Consider the following 24,873-nt stretch of genomic DNA (forward strand, 5'->3'; position numbering starts at 1 on the left):
AGCTGCCATTGACAAGTAAGTGTTAGAAAGATTTCCTTGTTATGTGAACACACAGTCTGTGCCTGAGGTAGGACATGAACCCTCGATTCTCCTGCACCCCCTGATAAATGAACACTCACGATGCCATAAATTAAGGGAAAGCATTTGCCGTGAAGCTGTCACCCCAGCCTCTCCCTACCGTCTGCAGGTAGGCCGGAGGTTTGAGCCATGTCTTTTTATCCAGAACAGTCTGTGGCAGATTTTTCCTGAGGTTCATCAGATAGTTTGACCGAGCAAAAGCCAAGAAATCTTTATTTTCCGGGCAAGCTGGCTGATTTCTGAGCATGAAGCCTTTTATAAATCTGAAGGGAAGAAGCAGAATTGCAAGAATTTTAGAGGAAGATTTCCTAAAGGGACGGTATTCTTTAAAGGGACAGTGCATTTTAATTAGATTAGATTAGATTTCCTACTGTGTAGAAACAGGCCCTTCGGCCCAACAGGTCCACACTGACCCTCCGAAGAGTAACCCATCCAGACCCCTACCCTATGCTTATCCCTGACTAATGCACCTAACACTATGGGCAATTTAGCAGGGCCAATTCACCTGACCTGCACATCTTTTGGATTGTGGGAGGAAATCCATGCAGACACAGGGAGAATGTGCAAACTCCACACAGACAGTTGTCCGAGGCGGGAACTGAACCCGGGTCCTGGCGCTGGGAGGCAGCAGTGCTAACCACTTTGAGTGGTCCCACCAGCCTGCTGTTTCACACAGCTCAGATGCACAGGACATAGTAAAGTCAATCTCTGCTACAAGGCTCTGCAGCTGAGATGTTCCTTACATGAGAGCAGGCATGTTAGCTGTTGACTAACCCACAGCCCTCCACCACTGAGAAACCTTGTCTTATTTGGCCCCAATCATAATGGTTCACATTAGAATGGTTGATCTTCTCATGCTACCAGTAAATTTATAATAATTTATAACATTGTTTTAAAGATAATTATTTGTAATGTTTTATCCCATAATTATTTTCTTGTTTTAGTCATCTTAGCAATTAATCAATAACTTGTGACCTGTAATGATATCGGTCTGAACTAGTAGTTTTAAGGAACACTTGAAGATGATTTTCTATTATTTTGCTTAAAGACAATAAATCTCAGCTCACTGCCTCAAACACAGAGAATGTTGGAGAAATTCAGCACTTCTGGCAGCATCAGTGGAGAGAGAAACAGAGTTAATATTTTTGAGTCTAGTTTAATCTTTGTCATAATCATTCTGAAAAAAAGCTAAGAAAAACAGGCTAAGGGAATCCTGGCCTTTATACTTAGACAACTAGAATACAAGGATGCAGACGTTATGCTGCAGTTATACAAAATCCTGGTTAGAGCCCCACTTGGAGTATTGTGAGTACTACACCTTAGGAAGGATTTATTAGCCTTGGAGGGAGTACAACATAGGTTGATGAGAGTGATACCTGGACTTCAGGGGTTAAGTTATGAGGAGAGATTATCCAAAGTAGGCCTGTTTTCTCCAGAATTTGGAATGTCAAGGGATTATCTGATTGAAGACTTCAAGGCATTAACAGCAAACAACAGGATAGATAAACTACTTCCACAGGTTGGGGGATTCTAGAACTAGAGGTCATAGTCTGAGAATTAGGGCCAGACTGTCCAGGAGGGATATTAAGAAGCACTTCTATACAAAAAGGGTGGGAGATATGTGGAACTCTCTTCCACAAATGGCAGTGGATGCTGGATCAGTTGTTACATTTGAATCTGAAACATATAATTATTTGTTAAGTAAGACGATTAAGGGATATGGGTCAAAGGCAAGTGCATGGAGTCAGGCTGCAGATCGGCCATAATTTCACTGAACGGCAGAGCAGGCTCGAGGGGCTGAATGGCCTATACCTCTTCCTACACCAGACCCAAAACATTAACAGTTTCTGCCACCACATCTGCTGCCAGACCTACTGAGTTTCTCCAATGTGCTCTGTACTTATTTCAGACTTCCAACATCTGCAGTATTTTGCTTTTTTTACTGCCCTGTCCATGATGCGGTGAGATTTGATGAAAACATATTGAGCGAACATAAAAACCAAAAGAACTGAGGATGCTGTAAAATCAGAAACAGAAACAGAAGTCACTGGAAAAGCTCAGCAGGTCTGCCAGCATCTGTGAAGAGAAAACAGAATTAACCTTTCAGGTCTGGTGACCCTTCCTCAGAACCCCTCTGAGGGTCACTGAACTTGAAACGGGTAACTCTGCTTTCTCTCCACAGATGCTGCCAGATCTGCTGAGCTTTTCCAGCAACTTTTGTGGAGCAAACATAGATTCTTGAGACTGTTAGAGCTCAGTTTGGTCATGCCAATTCCATTAAAGGGAAACATAACGAGACCGCCTACTTTTTGATGATTTTCACAGCCCATGCTCTCTTCCCTGCGTCCTGTCTTGCCTGAATTCCTCTCCAGCAGGTCTCAATCTTGATGGCTGGAATAAACACCAAGAGCAGCTTACCCTGCTGTGACCATTTTCCTTCGTTTCCTTGTCCCTAAATCATTGCGTTGCCCAGAATCTGACCAATTGTTCTTTTATCAAATACACTCATCAAATGTCCATCAATAGTTCTCGTTATTTCCCTCCAGTGTCGGTACAGGGAAGTGGAAGTGTTTCCATGGTTGCTGAACACAGTCCCTCTGCAATTTGCCCCATCTCTTATCCATCGTGTCTCCCTCCTCTAATTAAAAGGGAGCAGCAGGGGCCTGAGATTGCTCACTGTAGGACATTAGATGCCGAACATGCAAATCGTTTACAAAAAGCCGCGACATAAGATATCGATAGGTTGAGAAACCTTGGAGGTAATTTGAACTTAGAACCACCAATCAGGATTTTACACCCTGGCTTATTAACCATTTAAGGCCTAGCAAAATCAGATAGGGTGTAAAATCAATGTCACAGCCTTATGGTGTTGTTGTGTCAACCATCAGGTGAATTTATACACAGCTGGTAATAAAATGAAGAGGTAAATGAAATGGATGCAATGGCAGGGTGCCCATTCTTTCCCTCTTACCTGCTTTTTTCTGTTTCTGAAACTCGCCCCTTTGAATTTTGCCCCTGTATTTAGCCTGGAGTTTCGCAACTGGGAAAGGGAGAAAAGTGGATTGTGATGGACAGCATTCAGGAGCAGTTCAAACAGCCAAACAGTCAGCGGTTAATCATACGATTGCATTCTTGGCCATGGGGCAGTGGGAAGTGAATGTCTGTTACCTTCATTTAGCTTCCAACAGCTGGGTAAGTAAACGTGCCAGCGGATTTGCGAGGGGGCCTTACAACAACAATTTGCACTTACACAGCACCATTATTACAATATCTTAAGGCACTTCACAAAAGGGTGCACAGACAAAATGGTGTACCAGGCCACAAAAGAAGATGCTAGTACTGGTGACTGGTGACCAAAAGCTTGATCGAAGGTTTTCAGGAATGTCTTAAAGGATAGGAGAGAGAGAGAAAGCTTTAGGAAGGGAATTCCAGAGCTTAGTACCCAGGGGAATGAAGACAGAGCAATGATGGTGGAAAATCAGGGAGGCATGGTGGCTCAGTGGTTAGACTGCTGCCTCACAGTGCCAGGGACCCAGGTTTGATTCCAGCCTCGGTGACTGTCTGCATGGAGTGTGCACGTTCTCCCCGTATCTGCGTGGGTTTCCTCCTGGTGCTCCAGTTTCGTCCCACAATCCAAAGATATGCAGGTCAGGTGAATTGGCCATACTAAATTGCCTATAGTGTTAGGTGCATTAGTCAGAGGTAAATGTGGGGAATGGGTCTGGGTGGGCTACTCTTTGGAGGGTCGATGTGGACTTGTTGAGCCGAAGGGGCCTGTTTCCATACTGTAGGGAATCTAATCTAAGTGTACAGAATTGCAAAAACTTATACAACTCTCTATAAGGATTGTATATGTATTATATTAGAGAGATACAGGGGTGGGTGAGGCAGGGATGGAACAGGGAGAAGATACCTACGACGATGGCTCAGTTGTGGAAGATTGAAATATTGCTCATCATCATGCCAGCAGATACATGGGAACACCACCTCCTGCAAGCTATCCTCCAAGCCACTCACCATCTTGATCTGGAAATATATCACCGTTTCCTCAAAGTCACTGGGTCAAACTCCTCAAGCGTCCTCCCCTAACAGCACAGCATTGCTTTTCCTACAGCACACAGACTGCAGCAGTTCAAGAAGGTAGCTCATCATCAACTTCTCAAGGGCAACTAGGGATGGACAATAAATACTGGCCCAGCCAGTGAAATCCAGGTCCTGAAAATAAATTTTAAAAAGGGCCCAGCAAGAGGAATCTGGATGAAGGGAGGAAAATTAATGCCAGGCAATTAAAAATTTCTATTTTATCGAGGGTTTTTTGCATGAGTCTGCTCAAGTTCCATTATCCCTTGTTTTTCTCAAACATATATGGTGTTTGAATGTCAACTGTTGCCAGTGGTTTGAAGAGATGACTGCTGATCTCAGTTCCCTCTTTCATTATAGAGAGAATATCGTCTCTGTGCAGAGGGTTGGGTTTGAAAGAGAGCAGGACTCAAATGCATCCTCATCCTTGCTGCATGCCACACAATATTGGAGCCCCCCTTCCCCTGGAGTTTACACATGAGTCTCTGGGTTAAAACCAGTTACTGATGGACTAAAGGATGACCTGCTAACAAACACATTTCAGGAGGAATAATGATGAGTGAGTGGGTGTGCTAGAGCTTCGAAAACTTTGAGTAGATGGGCTCGAATGCACAAATTATTCAAAGTGGAAGGACACGTGAATTCAGTTGTGAATATGTGAATGGATTTGTTAAGTTTTAAAATAATGTTCCTGCTACACCTGCCTAACAAGAAACTTATTAAAAAGAAAATCGAGTTCCACTTATTTAGTTTTCCTGCAGCGCCTTTAGTGGCCTGGTACACCATTTTGTCTGTGCACCCTTTTGTGAAGCGCCTGAAGATGTTGTAATAATGGTGCTATGTAAGTGCAAATTGTTGTAAGGGCCCCTCGCAAATCTACTGGTGCATTTACTTACCCAGCTGTTGGAAGCTAAATGATGGCCTTGCAGATGTTAATCAGGCCCACAGTTAAAATGGTGTGGACAACCCAATGACATCATCGAGATGTGGCACTGCCAGTTAAAACAGGCCCCCCATCTCTAGCATGGGTGGCTCTCTCATGCCTGCAATCAAACAAGGCAAAATGAATGGTTTGGAGAACATGCAGAAATGAGGCCTGAATGCCCACGAACATCTAATCCTCCACCCACCACACTCAACCCCCAGCCTGCAACATGCTCACTGGGTTAGGATAAAATCACCCTCAACTCAGTTTTTGTTCATCTGACTGATTCTTACATGAGGTGCCTCAGTACCATGTGGCGCTCATGCTCCTGTGAAACACCTTGAGACATTTCATGATGTTGGAGGTAATTTATGAATGTATGTTGTTGTATTTATTGTCCCATACACTTTTAAAGTTAGATAGAAAGTCAGGGAGCAGAGAGGTCTGCAATCACACCTAGGGCATTCTTGCTGGCTTGATACGCATCTTCGGTGGCAAATAGCGTCTTCGGAAAACGGATAAATATCTTTGTTCTGAAAAGTGAAAAGAAACACCTGTTACATTTTAATCAAACACCCAAATCATGGAATGGAGTGCCCCTCTTCTGAGACTACACTCGTGTCTGGGTGTCCTCGGAGAGGGAGCACATGGTGTCTATCAATACTCTTAACGTCTTTAGAGAGAGGTGGGCACTGCAGGGGGTGGAAAGATTTATTTCTCTCTCTAACTCCATTCTGATTTTGACCCCTCCTTCCTTCCTCACTTTTGTTGTCATAGCACCGTCTCCTGATGGGTTTTTACACTTCAATTGATAATGTGATTAGAGTGATTAACAACCGTGCGGTGGTATGTAACTGCATCTCCAAATATAAAGAAAGAGGAATGAGGCCGGATCTTTTGGTACGGTGGTAGTGACCCTACCTCAGAGCCAGGATGCCTAGATTCAAGTCCCACCAGCTCCAGAGGTGTTTAATAACATCTCTGAACAGGTTAATTAAAAATACCAATGATGGAATGGAAATGAGTTAGAGCTTAATATGGGCACAGGAATGCGGAGTTCAAGAAAACTTGTTTCTTATCAATATTTTTAATTCAGAAAGGAGCTGAGACATGGTCTTGTGTGTTGCTCTTATGTTTGGAAAGAAAGTGGCCTGAAGGGTGTCCAAGGATCTGAAGAGAAAGACAGGATTTGATGAGGTCAACATATGCTTTCTTGCAGGTTTTAAGGCTCTAAATATGAGAAGCTTACTAATAAATGCAAGAGGGAATTTGGGAGAAATGTATTGTCTCAGAAAGGACTTTGATTGTGAGACTGGATATCGCGAGGGGTTGAGGTGAATGTCCATGGGAAAACTGAAGAGGTAACTGAGGGAGAAATGAAGGGGATGAGCGAAGTGTTAGCTGAAGGTGGTTGTGAGGAGGAGACGCCTGGTGAATCTGGACTGACTAGAATCTGTGCCATACCTTCATCTAATTCTACGCAGGTAGGACTTAGGTTGTAGGGCTCATAAGTCACAGTTGTAGTGCCCTTGCCTCTGACGTAGGAGGTCTGGGTTCAGGCCCAACCTGAACCAGAGGTGCCAGAGGTAATGCATCCAAATAGGTCAATTTGAAATATCTACAATTTGTGATATGGGTATCACTCTTGAGAGATGCCTGAAAAGAGTTTACATCTTCTTGTCAGCTGTTCCATGCCGATCTCATTGGGGGCATGGCGATTGGGTCTGCTGGCTACTCAGTGACAGTGCTGAATAATTCCATGGAGGGAAGATGGCCCCATCACTGGGGTGCCCCTGTGGTGCTCTCTACTGGTGCCATACTATTAAGAGGCTGCCAGTGACAGTACCCTCTGATGGGGCACAGACACCTGTCTGCCAAAGCCACCTAACCAATGTTGGCCAATGAGTGTGGGATGATGGTTTTTTTGAGGTGGGGGAGAAGCTGCCAAGGGTCGATGAGCCTGAGGATTCTAAATGGGAGGCCGGCCAATGGGCCAGCGGAACAGGTGAGGCTGAACCCTCCATCCCCTCTATACCCTGCCCAACATTGCTGGGGTCCAACAGATACGGCTGAGGAGTCAGCCACTTGGTGAGATGGCAGGGAACCTGCAAAAAAATTCCAAATCTCATTGTTCATCAGCTCCAACATCACCCAACGGCTACACAGACAGAGAACTTGTGCATCCATTGTAATTCAGGGAGGGGCTTTACAGTTAATTTAACAAGGTAATCAGGAATGTCCACATGTCCCCTCAAAATTACTGCTCCATTCAATAAAATCATGGCTGGTCTTCATTTCATAGATCACATGTAATACCATATACATCAAAGGGAAGGAGTACTGCACAGTAATGTTACTGGACTAGTAATTCAGAACCCCAGGCTAATGTTTCTTATTAATTCATGCGATGAAGGTGCCGCTCGCTAGGCCAAGCACTTCTTGCCTATGCCAGGGGATAGTTGAGACTCAACCACATTGCTGTGAGTCTGGAGTTACACATTATCCAGAAGTTTCCTTCCCTAGAGGATATTAGTCAGCCAGATGGGTTTTTCCAACAATTGACATTGGCTTCATCATCATGCTCAGAAGAGAACATGCCTCTATTTACATCAACAGAACTGAAGGTGAGAGGATGGAGAGTGTCAACTTTCTCAGAGTGACAATAAAGGATACCCTCTCCTGGACTTTCCACATTGATGCGACGGTCAAGCAGGTACAATAACACCTCCTCTTCCTCAGGCGGCTCAGGAAATTTGGCATGTCCATAAGGACCCTCACTAACCTCAGCAGATGCACCATTGAGAGCATATTGTCCAGCTGCATAATGACAACTGCTCTGCCCAGGACCGTAAGGAACTACAGAAGGTGGTGTGCACAGCCCAGACCATGACGGAAGCCAACCTCACATCCATGGATTCCATTTGCATGCCTCGCTGCTGCAGAAAGACTACCAACATCATCAAAGACCCGTCCCACCCGGTTATGCTCTCCTATAACCTCTTCTATCAGGCAGAAGATACAGAAGCTTGAACACACGCACAAGCAGTTTTAGGAACAGCTTCTGCCCTGCCATTTTTAGACTGATGAATGGACTCTCCAGTCTCAAAAAATGCTGACGTTGCTAACATTGATGTTGCCTACTGCACGCCCTGTGCAATATAACCTGCATGCCTGTGTCTTTTTGATCTGTACATCCTTGCTTACTATGATCTACCTATACTGCTCGTAAACAAAGCTTTTCATTGTACTTGTGCATGTGCTGATATATCAACCAAATCAAATCAAGTTATTGGACTCTTAATTCCAGATTTTTATTGAATTAAAATGTCCCCATCTGCCATGGTAGGATTCAAACCCGGGTCCCCAGAACATCAGCTGGGTCTCTGTATTGACAGTCCAGCGATAACACCACCAGGCCATCACCTCCCTTTCAAGCATGGGTTTGAACCTCATCGTGACAGATGATTAAATATGAATTCAATCATAATCTGGAAGAAAACCCGACTGTAAAGGTAAACACTGTCAATGTCATAAATCCATTTGGTTCACTAATGCCCTTTAGGGTGGGCCACCCTTACCTGGTCTGGTCTAAATGTGACTCCAGACCTAAAGCAATATGTGGACTCTTACCTGTCCTCTGGGCAATTAGGAATGGGCAATAAATGCTGGACCATCCAGCAATACTTGCATTCTATGGACAGATTAAAAAGAAATCACTTCCCTGATTCTGTCACTGTATAAAAAGCCAACCTGATATCACTTCTGACATTTGTAGATGATGTTTTCTTTATGTACCTTCCCATTTTGTATTCCTCCTGTTTGTAGCCGATATATTTCACCAGTCGTTCAACTCCTTCTGAAGCAGGTCCATGCCAGTTTGGCCAGGTGTCAGGACACAGTAACTTATACCTACAAGAAAAGAAGATGGAAATGTGTGAATGGGTAACGCCAACTCTAAGATATCAAGGAGGTCAGTCTCCTTGTTTATCTTGCCTCCCTTTGCATTATTCAGCACCTGGATGGTCCACTTGTCCAATTGAATCCATTAGGGAAACAGGAGGACTATCCCAGAGCCTGTCACTACCTGAAACTTACCTGACACCATTCTATCTCATGACTATCTATCCTATTCCACTTTCTCTGATACCTTCAGCACATGTCCTCCTCCAGGAGCCTATTGATATTGGTTAATGGGCTACCCAGCTGTGGGATGTTGCCCAAGATGCAACATGATTTCCTTTCCCTTTCTAGATTTTTCCATGAGAGAAAAGTGAGGAAATACAAATAGTAGGTGTTGAAACCTCAGACTCCACTTAGGTTTAAGTGAAAGGCATTTATTAAGACAATCGGGGCAGTAGCTGTAAAGGGATTATCGGTCGCTAGTTAGAGCCAAATATCCTGAAGCAACTTGGGGTGTTATGTTTAAAACCAGTCTGTACCTCAGTACAGATCCACATTCCATTTCTTTCTGTGCTATTGGATCATTGCAGAGGGCATACCTGATACTTGACTAGTTTGTCCAATGCCTATGTTCATTGAGAAGTTTGTGGCTGGGTCATCTTGAAACAAGGTCCTATTCTCTGCTGAGTTACTCCCAGTCTGATTTGTCTTTCAGCCAGGGTGAAACTGGGTTCATGTTGGCCTCAGAGCCCCCGGTGAATAAAAGGGAGAAAATTGGCCAGGCTTCCCACTGCCACTGCTGCAATTCATTGGGCAGTGCCTGTGTGGACATCAAGTGAGAATAGGGTGGCACTGCCAAGGTTGGACCTCCTCTGGCCCTCACTCATTCAGAGGAAAAGTAGCCAATTGGGTGAAGTACTGGAGGTTGGCCGTCCACCAGGCCATCAATACCCAGTAAGAGCTGGTACTGGATGAACACTGGAAGGAGAATTTGACTCTGTTTGCTTCAGTTGTGTAGCCTGGAAAAAAAAGTTTCTTTGTCTTTGAAGTGGTCAATAGAACAGCTACATCCATTGGACATATCTCTTCACCTTTTCAAAAAAGCATCAAACTTCCTGCGGTAAGCGAAGCCCGCTCGCCTCACACGCAGGTGTTCCATGAGACCCAGGTACTTCACCTGATGTCTCACAAGCATGTCGTCAAATCTACCTGCAAAGAGACGGACAAGACAGGAGAATAAATTCATTTTGTCAGTAGCAAACCTCTGTACTTAAAAAAACTATTTTTTGAGGATTTTGGAAAAGATTTGTAGCTCAGGTCGTGAACCAGGTTGTAGGTTTATTCGCTGAGCTGGTGGGTTTGTTCTCAGACATTTCGTCTCCATGCTAGGTGACATCATCAGTGAGCCTCTGGTGAAGCGCTGGTGTTGTTCTGTCCCACTTGCTATTTATCTGTCTTGGTTTGTTGTGGTGGGTGACACCATTTTCGGTTCTGTTTCTGTGAGGTTGGTAAATGGGGTCCAAATCGATATGTTTGTTAATAGGGTTCCCATTTCAATGCCAGGCCTCAAGGCTAAACAAATACATGCATGGGAATTCCTCGAGGCCTGGCATTCAACCAGAACTCCATTAACATACATATCAATTTGGATTAATTTACCAAACTCTCAGAAACAGAACTGGAAATGATTTCACTCACCACGACAAACCAAGACAGATAAATAGCAAGGAGACAGAACACCAATGTTTCATTGGATGCTCACTGATGATGTTACCTAATGTGGTGACGAAATGTCTGAGAACACACCCAAATCAGCGAGCAAACTTACAACTTGAACAACTTTAAAAATTCACTATGGGGTATTTGTGTTGCTGGCAAGGTCTGCTTCTATTGCCCATCCTTAATTGCCCAGAATTGGCCACAAAATGAATCCTTTTGTGATGGTACTGTGCCTTTAAGAGATGTGTTCTATTCTACTTCTCTTGCAGAGTGTGTGCTGGAATGTCTCCTTCAGTTGGTAAATGGTTTTTGAGTTCTCTCAGGGTGTTTTTTTCAAAATATGAGATGAAAGAGTCGGCGAGGTGAGGGCTTACACAGACCCAGGAAGGTTATTAGTTTTAGCTCTCAGTTTGATGAAGGTTTTTCTGCTGGCTGCTGGGTAAAAAGCTTGAGGTCCCAGCTGCCAGAATGAAGCCTTAGGGAGAGGAGCTTCCTCTTAAAAATCAGAAGGGGCAGATTGTTTCTTTCTTCTGGACTAGAGAGAGGCAGCACGGAAGAACCAGAACTGAAGTGCATTTATTTTGTTGAGTATTTCAATAAAGTTATGCCAATTCTTCCTTTTGTTTGTATATTAACTATGTTGTACGAATAAAGTGTGCTTTGATTAAATTCTAGTAGTGAACCAATTGGCGTTCAGCAATATTCAACACGCTGGTGCAAAGTCTGAGGCTTACCTGGCTGCTTGGCATCATTCGGCTTGATACATCTGACATACGAAGGCACCTTTGACATCAGGATGTCAATCAGACCCATCAAGCTGTACCTGAACTGTGTGGCCACCTATTGGAGAAAAAAACAGTTGCAGGAATGCACAGTGAGTCAGAGCCCGGGGCTCTGAATATCTTGTGTTCAATTTGGCAGCTCACATCAGATTTTTCTTTGTAACACTTTGTAAATAAACACATTGTCTACAGTTGTTGTATCCAGTAACTATGTTTAATGAAAGTGGGCTGTAGCTCCTTCTAGAATTACAAAGATGAGCAATATTTAATAAAGCGTAAATATTTCACCACAAACTATGGCAGCTCTTAATGTGCAGATCAATACGTTTGTCGGCAATAGGCCTGTATTATTCAAATGACTTCACAATGATATTCAATTCTCTGGGTGTGTCAATGGACAGAATGTTAAGAGCCACACAGTCCAGCAGGATTCTCTGTGCTAAACTAACTGATCTTAAGCTGGGTAACAGCGCAGGTATGACAATTGATCTCAGGGCCCTTGGATTAGGGAGAGAAACTTCATGCAGCATTGTCTCATTCTGATGGTAGGACTGTTTTCTTGGAGTCAGAGAATATGGGGTTGAACCCTATCCCAGAAATTGTGCAGGCAATCCAGGTGGCTGCTCCAACAACACAGGACTGAGAGACGCAATGTTAAACAGAGATCACACCCTCTCAGATTGTCATAAAAGGATTCCACGATACTAGTCAAAGAAGAGGAGGGATGTTCCCCTGGGAATCCTGGCCAACAAGTATTGTTTAACAAGCATTACTAAAACAGACCACTTCATTGCTGTTGATGGGAGCTGGTGTCGCTCAAATTGGCAAATGTACTTCCTACATTACACCTGGAACTATGCTCCAAAACAATTTAATTACCACTAGGTGCTTTTTTGGAACATGGGGAGGTTGTGAAAGGCGTTATATAAATGCAGGTTTTTCTTGTTTTCATCTGATGACTGCTGGAAGTTACTTTTACATGAAAACGGAAAGAACTGTGGATGCTTAAACACACACAGAAATTGCTGGAAAAGCTCAGCAGGCTTGGCAGCATCTGTGGAGAGAAAATCAGAGTTAACGTTTTGGGTCGAGTGACCTTTCCTCAGAGTCCTCTCCACAGATGCTCCCAGACCTGCTGAGGTTTTCCAGCAATTTCTGTTTTTGTTCCTTTTATATGAATACTGAATGGCAGTTCTTCCCCACACGTCACATTAGCTTGTTTTATAATAATGCCATCTTTATTCTGTTAATTGGAGGCAGCTCCTCAGTGAGTAGCCCCTGCCTCTGAACCAGCAGCACTGGTTCGAATCCCACTCCCAGACTCAGTGGAAGGAATAATGATACCATGGTTCAATAAATTGATAAACTGTAAGCTGCCAGTCCTTTCAACACCTTCCCACAATGCGCCAAAGAGAAGAAAACATGGGTGAAGACGCAAAATACACAGACAGTCTTGGCTCTCTTGTGAGGAATTGCCACACAACTCCTTCAAGGAAGGCCTTGTAGAGGGAGGAAGAGAGCTTCTTCAAGGAAGGCTTGATTCCTGATGAAGGGCTTGTGCCCGAAACGTCGAATTTCCTGTTCCTTGGATGCTGCCTTACCTGCTGTACTTTAACCAGCAACACATTTTCAGCACACAACTCCTTCAGCAAAGAAACTGGATAAAATTAGTCAAAAACAAAAATGAATAGAAAATAATCTATTAACAAGACATTGCTGAGCTGGCTTTGGCGAGGTACAAAAACACAGGAATGTTATTCAGAGCTAATCATGATTTAAATAGACAGCAACAGCAAATACTCACTGTCTCAGGTCTTTTCTTGGTATCTAATTCGTTTGAAGTGAAACAGTTTTTAACTATGAAGTTTGTGGAATCACACATGACCTGTACAAAGAGACAGAGTTGCCAGTCACATATTCACATGTTTGATACAATGTCAATTTTTGTATGAAACAAGTTCGATAAAAAGAGTTTAAAAAGTCTATAAGTGCAGGCTATCCATTGAGTGATGGGGGTTGGGGCCAAATGGCAGGGAATTGGCCTAATAATTGTCATTTCCAATTGTTCTATATTTGAAAACATAGACTTGTTTACTATTGATGCTAACTGTGTTTGATTAGTTAGGTTTTGGTATAAAGGTTGCTGGAAGCAAAAAGCTGTAACATTTTAAACTCCTGCGAATGGAATCTGTTAAACATAAACAAACTGGTGTCATCTCTGCACCGCTCTGGAGATATAAAATGTATGACAGCAACTAACACTAAATTTGCGAATCTGCACATTACAATGGGGAAATCCAGAAGTTACAGCCTGTGATTCTAAGTTTCTTGAAAGGATTTATGCTGTGTTTCCTCAGACTATAATCAGTGTGTTCTCACTGAGCTGACAAGGACTTTCACTCTATTGGTCTTATTTCTACCCAGAAAACTTGTGAAAAAGTTACAAATTGTTGAATGAGATGTAACTGGGATATTAGCAACTTGCTAAGCTCATAAATACTGTTTAACAACCTTACTTACTTCAAAAGAATAGTTTTACATTTTTTGAATATCAACTTTCTCTGTAATAAGAAATTACATATGTTTTTAAAAATATTTGTAAATTTGGTTTTTGTTGTTTAACTTTGGCCTAACTCCCACATGTATGTTCCAATCATTTATTCTGTTAGCTGTAAAATTGAAAACAGTGAAGAGAATCAATTTTTTTTAACTTTCTCTTTTGCTGTGCATTAAGATACTTTGATGTGATTCATTATTTATTCTGTTTAATGTTAGGCAGCTAGAGGTCCCTTGATTTTGGCACCACATTCAAACTAATATTAGGAAGGAGGAAGGGGATAAGTCCAGGCTGCAGAGACTGTCAGTCATTTTGGGAGCTGCTGCCTTCGAGGTCAGGGGAAAGTGCCTTTACTTTGCCAGTGACTGCAAAATCCAGGCCAATTAGTCAGATAGAAGTTAGGGAAGGGAAAGTGAGGTTCAAAGACACAGCCATCCATCTTCTCACTCCCCACCGTCCGGTCTAGAATACCCACATAGAAACAAAATATAAAAGTATGAAAACTGAGGCCTAGCAGGAAATTGCTTAGAATGGGCAGATGCACAAGTCAAGGTCTGAAAGACAATTGCCTGCATAAGTCACAGCCAGTTATCTATTTTGAGGAAGGATCACTGGACCTGAAATGTTAACTTTGAATTCTCTCCACAGATGCTACCAGACCTGCTGAGCTTTTCCAGCAATTTCTGTTTTTGTATCTGTTTTGGCTGATTATCCCTTGCAACCAGATTCCTTCACTTAAACCACATCTGTAAGAAATGTTGGTGTGTCTGACCCTGAGAATTTAAATCATGAAAAAATCTATTAAAATAGAACTTGTAAAATCACCTAAAATTGGCTATAACATGAATGGAGATCCTTCAATATCCTTTCAATTTTCAGTTGTTAAAGCTTCAAGTTTGTTCCACCATGTGGGAATTTTTCTGAGTTATCTTGTTTTATAACTTATTCTTTACTCTGCTCCATGAATACTGGGCCTTCAGTGACATTGATCAATATTCCTTATAAATAAATGCTTGGTGATACAAGGTATTTTACATTTAGATTCATTTCTCCTCTTTTGGAATGGTTTGCCGCGTTAGATCACAGGATTCGACATGCAGCAGCTCAGCTAACTATCCCTATGTGTCCATCACGTCAACAGCGACCCACACAGATTATCATCTAGCTGGTTAGCGCTGCCATTGGATGTTAAGTCAAGGTCACAACAGTTACTTCAATGGCATTGAGGAATGCTCTTGATATGGAATTGTTGAGTACGGTCAGAGTTTCTCATCATCAATGATTTCTGTCTCCACAGTCACACATCGCCTTTAAGGAGGGCAGCCCGAAACTGCCTTTCCTAAGCTGATGCTTACCTCTTTGAGATTCCTGTACAGGAGATCATTGTTCTTATCAAGAAATCCTAGATGAAGGACAAATAAAACAGAATTATACCTTTATAGAACATTAAGAGGTACAAAGTTTGCCATCACAAACTGTTTAATAAAGGAACGTTCTCCAATATTGAAAAGTCACGCAATGTCTTTTCTCCCAACGAAACAAGGAAGTGACCCCACTATTTGAATAAACAATACTGTAGTGAGACCCCTGTCTGGTGAGCACAGGACTTGGCAGCATGTGAACTTCCAGACCTTTTAACAACACTTGCAATCTTCAGATAGAAGGATGCAATTAAATTAGTAACAAGTATCATTATTCACTCTGAGCCGGCACTTCTGTGGTAAAGTGTTAGTGATGCCAGTGTTATATACAAGAATGGGTACAGATTTAAAAACAGTAAGTGCTGGAGAAACTCAAGAGGCCTGGCAGCATCTATGGAGAGAGAAAAACAGAGTTACCATGGAGTACAATATGATTCTTCATTAAAACCATTGCAAAGCAGTCACATCGGAGTTGAAATGGTAACTCTGTTTCTCTGCTGCCAGGTCTGCTGGGTTTCTCCAGCACTTTCCATTCTCACTTCAGACCTCTAGCATTTGCAGTATGTTCCTGTTGTCTTAAGGTTTTACATGTAGGTTAGGAATGGCCACCAGTTATGAGCCTGCTCCTAGTCTATGGCCCCTCACTCACCTACAACGTTATATGTGACTTCTCCCGCATAGTGTAGCAGCCTGAAGTCACCACGACACATGGTCTTCCTGGTCTTCTGATCTGCCAACTTGTGTCTGCAAGGCAGAGTGGAGAACCGATGACCCTCATTGGGTTAAAGTCTTTATATACCCTCGTTGAAGTCAATCATCTGGTTAGATCCATGAAAATTTAAATGCCCTTCAGGCTTAGAAGTGAATGTTGCATTTCCTTTCCTCAGCTAAAATAAAGTTAATTTGGCATCTCCGCACATTTCTTCACTTTCTCCCTCCTTCTCCTGATCTAATGCTCCTCACACAATCCCATAGGCACCAGCAGCTCTTCACTACCTAACCATGTATAATTCCGACAGGGAGGGGCAGGAGACTATCTGACTCTAATGTGTCAAAATTCAACACAATTCTACATTTTGGATTAGTGGTGCTGGAAGAGCACAGCAGTTCAGGCAGCATCCAAGGAACAGCGAAATTGACGTTTCGGGCAAAAGCCCTTCATCAGGAATAAAGGCAGTGAGCCTGAATCGTGGAGAGATAAGCTAGAGGAGGGTGGGGGTGGGGAGAAAGTAGCATAGAGTACAATGGGTGAGTGGGGGCGGGGAGGAAGGTGATAGGTCAGGGAGGAGAGGGTGGAGTGGATAGGTGGAAAAGGAGATAGGAAGGTAGGAACAGGTCCGGACAAGTCATGGGGACAGTGCTAGGGTGAGGTGGGAGAAGGGGAAATGAGGAAACTATTGAAGTCCACATTGATGCCCTGGGGTTGAAGTGTTCCGAGGCGGAAGATGAGGCGTTATTCCTCCAGGCGTCTGGTGGTGAGGGAGCGGCGGTGAAGGAGGCCCAGGACCTCCATGTCCTCGGCAGAGTGGGAGGGGGAGTTGAAATGTTGGGCCACAGGGCAGTGTGGTTGATTGGTGCGGGTGTCCCGGAGATGTTCTCTAAAGTGCTCTGCTAGGAGGTGCCCAGTCTCCTCAATGTAGAGGAGACCGCATTGGGAGCAATGGATACAATAAATGATATTAGTGGATGTGCAGGTAAAACTTTGATGGATGTGGAAGGCTCCTTGAGGGCCTTGGATGGAGGTGAGGGAGGAGGTGTGGGCGCAGGTTTTACAGTTCCTGCAGTGGCAGGGGAAGGTGCCAGGATGGGAGGGTGGGTTTTAGGGGGGCGTGGACCTGAGCAGGTAGTCACGGAGGGAACGGGCATTGCGGAAGGCTGAAAGGGGTGGGGAAGGAAATATATCCCTGGTGGTGGGGTCTTTTTGGAGGTGGCGGAAATGTCGGCGGATGATTTGGTTTATGCGAAGGTTGGGAGGATGGAAGGTGAGCACCAGGGGCATTCTGTCCTTGTTACGGTTGGAGGGGTGGGGTCTGAGGGCAGAGGTGCGGGATGTGGACGAGATGAGTGGGAGGACATCTTTAACCACGTGGGAAGGGAAATTGCGGTCTCTAAAGAAGGAGGCCATCTGGTGTGTTCTGTGGTGGAACCGGTCCTCCTGGGAGCAGTTGCGGTGGAGGCGGAGGAATTGGAAATACGGGATGGCATTTTTACAAGAGGTAGGCTGGGAAGAGGTGTAATCCAGGTAGCTGTGGGAGTTGGTGGGTTTGTAAAAAAATGTCAGGGTCAAGTCGGTTGTCATTAATGGAGATGGAGAGGTGCAGGAAGGGGAGGGAGGTGTCAGAGATGGTTCAGGTAAATTTAAGGTCAGGGTGGAATGTGTTTGTGAAGTTGATGAATTGCTCAACCTCCTTGCGGGAGCACAAGGTGGCGCCAATGCAGTCATCAATGTAGCGGAGGAAGAGGTGGGGAGTGGTGCCGGTGTAATTACGGAAGATCAACTGTTCTACGTAGCAAACAAAGAGACAGGCATAGCTGGGGCTCATACGTGTGCCCATGGCTACCCCTTTGGTTTGGAGGAAGCGGGAGGATTCAAAGAAGAAATTGTTAAGGGTGAGGACCAGTTCGGCCAAACGAATGAGAGTGTCGGTGGAAGGATACTGTTGGGGATGTCTGGAGAGAAAGAAACGAATAGCTTGGAGGCCGTGGTCATGGCGGATTGAGGTGTAGAGGGATTGGATATTCTTGGTGAAGATGAGGCGTTGAGGGCGGGGGAAACGGACGTCTTGGAGGAGATGGGGGGCATGGGTGGTGTGTCGAACGTATGTGGGGAGTTCCTGGACTATGGGGGAATAGGACAGTGTCGAGGTAGGTAGAGATGAGTTCAGTGGGACAGGAGCATGCTGAGACAATGGATCGGCCAGGGTAGTCAGGCTTGTGGATCTTGGGAAGGAGGTAGAACCGGGCAGTGTGGCGTCCCCGGAGGTTGGAAGCTGTGGGTGGGAGATCTCTTGAGGTGATGAGGTTCTGTATGGTTGGGAGATGCTGGTTTGGTGATAGGGGGTGGGGTTGTATGGTCTGGGAGATGCTGGTTTGGTGATGGGGGTGGGGTTGTATGGTCTGGGAGACGATGGTTTGGTGATGGGGGGTTGGGGCTGCCTGAACTGCTGTGCTCTTCCAGCACCACTAATCCAGAATCTGGTTTCCAGCATCTGCAGTCATTGTTTTTACCACAATTCTACATTTGACTGTCACCTGCACATCTTCACATTTGATAGGAGTTGACTCATATGCAGCATGTTCCCAGGCTGAATGGACACTGGGGTCAACTGGTTATTCAACTTCTATCCTCACTGTGGTCAGCAAAACTAGCATGCACCAGGGTCTGAATGGACAAACTGTGGGGAGCTGGGTGGCTCAGTAGCACGCTGATGGATATCGTATTGTCCACTGTGTCTCTAAGAGTCATAGAAACCCATCAGTTATTGTCAAGTATCTTTAAGTTAAATCACCAAGGTTATTTCTGCAACCAGAATGATTGGGAAAATAATAAAAAGAATTTCTTTCTCTAAGGATCATGGTGATGTCTTTCCTAATCAGAAATTTTGGATCTGATTGAAATTGGAACTCTACTTAGGCATATAGAATGGCTAAGTAGAAAGGGTCTAAGTCAGATACAAAGAAGGAACATTGTATACCCAACAATGGGGGCACGTTGCCAATGCCCAGCACTGTCTGATGGTTAACTGGTGCAATGTATAGCTCCATGGTCATTAACCACTGGACTAGGATTGGGCAGATGGAAATAAAGTCTATGGCTTCACAGGTCCAAGAAATAGGTCAAAGCTTAGATTCAAGTAAGTGGATTCCAAACTCCATCACTTCATTGAATTCACTCAGAGATAGAAGTATAGAACCTCAACAGTGTGGAAGCAGGCCATTTGGCCCATCAAGTCTGCACCTACCTTCTAAACAGACCCACCACACAGACCCACCACATCTCTGTAACCCTGCAAACAACATGGCTAGCCCACCTAGACTGCACATCCTTGGACACTATGGACAACAGAGTATGGTCAATCCACCTGACCTGCACATCTTTGGACTGTGGGAGGAAACTGGAGCATCCAGAGGAAACCCATGCAGACAAGGGGAGAACATACAAATTCCACACAGAGAGTCACCTGAGGGTAGAATCAAAACTCGGGTTTCTAGCGCTGTGAGGCAGCAGTGCTAATCTCTGAGCTATTGTGCCATACCTCAATAGATATTGAGGGAATGTGGGAAATGGGAAGGAGACAAAAGCAGATCAGGTCCCTTTTCTAGTTTGAGTCTAAAAGTAGAAGAAGATGGATGGGGTTTGGATGGGGTTCGATTTGCCCAATGAGCTGGGAAAGCTTGGTGAGGTAAACTTAAAAACAGGAGCAAGTAGCAACTGGGTGACTCAGATCTCAAATCCTACCCTGTTCATTCTGAGCATTGCCTCTTCTTGCTAAGTGTTAATGGTTCAGGGCAGAGTGTTCAGAGGGGTCTCAGTTTATTCCTTGTGAGCCGTCCGTTGCTTTGCAATATGGAAGTTGGCTGGTCAGGGGATCGGCCTCTTCTCCCGTTCTCAGGCCAGACTGTGGCACAACACTCAGCACAGTCTGATCTGAGCATGCTCAACTTATGCTTGCCAACACACACACCATTCTATTCTCCAGGACTGTACCTCCATGACAACAAACGTCTCAATTATAAAAAAAAGGCAAGAAAGTATTCAATTCCTGGTTATCAACATAACCCTTACCCCACCCCTTCCCATAAAAACCTTGATGTAAAAGTTGTAATCTCAGAGGTGCAGTGGAAGCTGTGGGCTCAGACACAGCCCCTCAGATACCCACGTCAGGAAATGAGGGTGAGCTCCCACTTTCTCCTCTAGTCTGTCCAGGAAAGTAAGGTCTGTGGCTTCTCCAGGTCGTAGACATTCTTCATCCTTAACAGAAAGGAAACACAGTGTCACTCAATTAATAGCACGTTACACAGAAATGCCAAAAATGTCTCCGATTGAGGTAACCCAGGCAAGTTGAAGAATGCTCAAAGGGGGAGAAACAGAGATGTTGCTGCAAGTCACATTCCATTGTAACAACAGTGACTAGTATTGAAGGAATGTAAACATTAGAACCCATTCCCCTGTATATCTGTACAGGCTCTCAGACTTATTCAATTTGTCCACTCTTTTTCCCTTTTCCCATAGCCCTGTACATACTTTGTTTCCCTTTTGGAAATTGTTGTTTCTGTCATCCTTTCACAAAGAGCAACTACTTCTTATCTCCCCTCTAGAACACAGGGACAGGTGAAGGCCATTCAGCCTTCGGGCCTGCCCCCCAGCACTCTCCCCTCCCCACCCCTCCCCCCGCACCCACCCTCCACCTCCACCGTTGTGAACTACGTGTGTGGGTGTGTGTGTGGAGATAAGGTCATTGCTGTGATTATGGTCTAGGAGCCTGCTGTCTGAGGTCGCACATGGAGAATCCCACGCATAAAGCTGAGGGAAATTGCGACTGTTTGTAATACCAAGTTTAACGTGAGTGTTGCTGAACAAAGAGACCTTGGAGTGCAGGATTATAGCTCCTTGAAAGTAGAGTCACTGGTAGATAGGATGGTGAAGAAGGCATTTTTATGCTTTCCTTTATCGGTCAAAGCATTGAGTACAGGAGTTGGGAGGTCTTATTGAGGCTGTACAGAACATTGGTTAGGCCACTTTTGGAATGTTGTGTGTAATTCTGGTCTCCTTCCTATTGTAAAGATGTTCTGAAACTTGAAAGGGTTCAGAAAAGATTTACAAGGATGTTGCCAGGAGGATTTGAGCCACAGGGAAAGGCTGAATAGACTGGGACTGTTTTCCCTGGACTGTCAAAGGGTGAGGGAGTGACCTCATAGAGGTTTATAAAATCATGAGGGGCATGGACAGGATAAATAGACAAAGTCTTTTCCCTGGGGTGGGGGAGTCCAGAACTAGAAGGCTTAGGTTTAGGGTGAGAAGGGAAAGATATAAAAGGGACCTAAGGGGCAATTTTTTCACGCAGAGGGGGGTGTGTGTATGGAATGAGCTGTCAGAGGAAGCAGTGGAGGCTGGTACAATTACAAGAATTAAAAGGCATCTGGATGGGTATATGAATATGAAGAGTTTAGAGGGATATGGATCAAGTGCTTGCAAATGGGACGAGATTAGGTTAGGATATCTGATCGGCACGGACGAGTTGGACCAATGGCTCTGTTTCCGTGCTGTACATTTCTATGACTCTCTGAGTCAGTGCCTGCAGAAGGAAGGAAGGTGATAATAGACAAATGTTGGAATAAAGCCAATTGATTCTGTCAATGCTTCAGTGTAGGATCTTGGTGGAAGAACATAGGAATTTAAATTGGCAATTCAACTTTTTGAAACAATTTTATCTTTAAATTAGATCATGGCTCAGATGTCTTTTTATGCCAGCCCGTCACCCTGGCTCATTAATGTCCTTTACGGAGATGAAGCTGCTGTCCTTACCTGGTCTGGTTTATAAGTGACTCAAAGCCCACAGAAAATAGCCAAGCCAGTCACTGGTATTCAAGAAGGAAGCTCACCGTTACCTTCTTAAGGAAAATGCTAGTCTAGCCAGTGACACCTACATCCCATGAATGAATTAAAAGGAAGACATGGGCTATGGGAATGCAGCAACAAGAGATGGTGACTTATTTCTAATGACGTGATATAGAGAAAAGTTTGTTTTCTTACAAGAATGGAGATAATTCCCTTGTACTTTTGTTCCACTAGGTCACAGATGATCTTGTTGTTGAAGTATTGGATTGGCTCCCACTGCAGACACAAGGGTGAACAAAGTCAGACAGACGCCAGATCATAGAATGAGGGGAAAAGGAGGCCATTTGACCCATCATGTTTGTGCTAGTTCTTTGGAAGAGTTTTCAGAAGTCCCACTCCCTGCTCTTTCCCCATCGTTTTGCCAGTTTTGTTTTTCTCTTCAAGTATTTAACCAACTTCCTCTTGAAAGTTACCACTGAATAGTGTTTCCACCTCTCTTTCAGGCATTGTGCTGACTGGTGAATGTTTCTGGGCCAGACTGCTGGCTCTGAAGCAGTTTAATAAATGGTTGTTTTGTACCATTGGAAGAACATGACTTGGATTCATCGCTGGCATTGAAGTCACATGGTTAGCATTGAGCATAGATACATCTCAGAGAGGAATGTGTGCCCATCCCCCTCTCCTCCATCTACTCTTAAGGAAAAATTGGAACTGGGAAATAAATCAGTCATTGAATGTACAAGAACCCTCGGGTGGGTTCAGAAGAAAACATCAAAGTTATTTTCTTTTGCCTTTCATTTTTAAGGAGGCCTTCAGTGACGTTAATTTTGTTCTACAATGTGAGTGGTTTCTTTACACTTTTTAAATAAAGTGAGGCAACATTTTTCCAGTGTTATCCCTGAGTACTCAGCTGTGAGCTATCACAGGAGCTGGATGGAGGGTCAATCTCCCTTTGACTAAACCCAATCTCACAAGATGTTGCTGCAAAGTGACACTCCTACTGTTTCACACTGACCATCCTGGTTATCTCCCCTGAGCTCAAAGTACTAGTGAATCGTGAATTGAGGAGTATTTTGCTCTGTGAATTGACATAGCAGCATCCCGTCAACCTGGCTGGATTTAAACCCAAAAGCCTGCTCAAGGATGAACTGAAAACTTCAACCCCTGATGCTCCTCATTGCTGCCAAACTACAGTCCCTTTCTGTGCAGTGACACAGTTTACACGGAACTTGCTGCCAAAGTATTCCACAAGACCATTAGAAATAGGAACAAAAGGATGCCATTCGGCTCCTTGGGTCTGTTCCACTATTCATTGGATCATGGCTAAACCAACATTCCTCATGTCCATTTTCCTGCCCTTTCCTCATAGTCCTTGCTTCCCTGACTGATCAAGAATCTAAATCCGCCTTAAATATGCGGAAGGACTCTGCCCTCATAGCTCTCTGTAGCAAGGAGTTTCAAAGATTCACAACACTCTGACAGAAGAAATTCCTCCTCCTCATCTCAGTCTAAATTGGTGCCCCTTTATTCTGAGACTATACCCTCTGGTCCTAGACTCTCCCATGAGGAAAAACATCCTCTCAACATTGACCCCTTCAAGCCCCTTAAGAATCCTGTATATTTCAATGAGATCACCTCTCACTTCTAGTGAGTAGAGTGCCAACCTGTGTAATCTTCACTAATGAGACAATTGCACTGCACCAGAGATCATCCTAGTGAACCTTCTACTCGTTGATGCCTCTCACTTGTCCAGACACCACTCTCAATAAAGAAGAACTAAATTAATAACAATGCCTTTCCAATACAGCCACCTAATCCCTATATTTAATAACATACCTAGGACTCCTGGCTCAGTGGTAAGGACACTACCACTGTTCGACAAGAGCCCTCTCCACCCAGCTCACAATGTTCAGAAAGGAAACAGGACAACAAGACCTACATTGCTGCCCTGATAACATCATTTTGTCACAAATAATGTTTGGGACTTTCCGTTCCCACACAGCTTAATATATAATCGAATGAATCATGTAGAGGGTGTGGGCACCTTCTCGACATCTCTGTCCTCCTTTAAGGTCCTCTATCAACGTCTTGAGTGTTATCATTGGCCAAAGCCTGAACTGCACTAAACATACAGACGCAGTGACTGCAAAAGTGGGTCAGAAGTTAGGAATTTTGTGGGAAGTAACTTATAGTCTGTCACCAGCTACAATGCACAAGTGTGATGAAATATTCTCCACTCCCTGCTCTGGATGGATGCAGTTCCAAGAAGCTTGACACCATCCAGAATGAAACAGTCAGCTTGATTGGCACCACATCCACTACCTTCGACATCCACTCCCTTCACTGCCAATGCACTGTGGCAATGGTAGAAAGCATTGGAGACAATTCCCCGAGGCTCTCTTGACAGCACCTTCGAAACCTGTGACCTCTACCATCTAGAACGAGAATAGCAGGAGATACATGGGAACAGTATCACTTACATATTCACCTCCAAGCCACTCACCATCCTGACTTGGAACTACATCACCATTGCTTCATTGTCACTGAGTTGAAATTCACCAACTCCCTCTCTAAGTGGTGTGCCTAATCTCAAGGACCGCAATGATTCAAGAAGGTAACTGTTTATCATACTCTCAAGAGCATTTAAGGATGGGCATTACATATTGGCTCAGTCAGTAATATCCTGAGAATGGATTTAAAATATTGAGCAATCCCTGTCCTAATGTTGCCTTATTTTAATGTGTCAAGTCTTATTCAATTAACATCTCAGAATGTTCTTTCATGTTCACGGTGCTGTATAAATAAAAATTGGTTTTGGATTGCCCTTTTTTTTGCGTTTATTAGATCTGTTA

The 24,873-nt window shown here is 44.1% G+C and overlaps 1 protein-coding gene across 1 annotated transcript in view; it reads right to left on the minus strand.

The window, feature by feature from the left end:
- myo1ha (myosin IHa) overlaps positions 1-24,873 on the minus strand; it is a 64,545-nt gene that overhangs the window by 18,058 nt on the left and 21,614 nt on the right. Inside the window, exons 12-23 of the mRNA XM_060843931.1 lie at positions 22,217-22,297; positions 20,343-20,434; positions 16,112-16,206; positions 15,397-15,443; positions 13,289-13,369; positions 11,437-11,542; positions 10,075-10,192; positions 8,879-8,992; positions 5,540-5,616; positions 3,050-3,118; positions 2,385-2,469; positions 179-341 (exon numbers count right to left, since the gene is read on the minus strand). Coding sequence (XP_060699914.1) covers positions 179-341; positions 2,385-2,469; positions 3,050-3,118; positions 5,540-5,616; positions 8,879-8,992; positions 10,075-10,192; positions 11,437-11,542; positions 13,289-13,369; positions 15,397-15,443; positions 16,112-16,206; positions 20,343-20,434; positions 22,217-22,297 — 1,128 coding nt within the window. The remainder of the gene's footprint in view (positions 1-178; positions 342-2,384; positions 2,470-3,049; positions 3,119-5,539; positions 5,617-8,878; positions 8,993-10,074; positions 10,193-11,436; positions 11,543-13,288; positions 13,370-15,396; positions 15,444-16,111; positions 16,207-20,342; positions 20,435-22,216; positions 22,298-24,873) is intronic.

This window comes from Hemiscyllium ocellatum, chromosome 24 (assembly GCF_020745735.1).
Source record: "Hemiscyllium ocellatum isolate sHemOce1 chromosome 24, sHemOce1.pat.X.cur, whole genome shotgun sequence".
Taxonomy (NCBI): Eukaryota; Metazoa; Chordata; class Chondrichthyes; order Orectolobiformes; family Hemiscylliidae; genus Hemiscyllium; species Hemiscyllium ocellatum.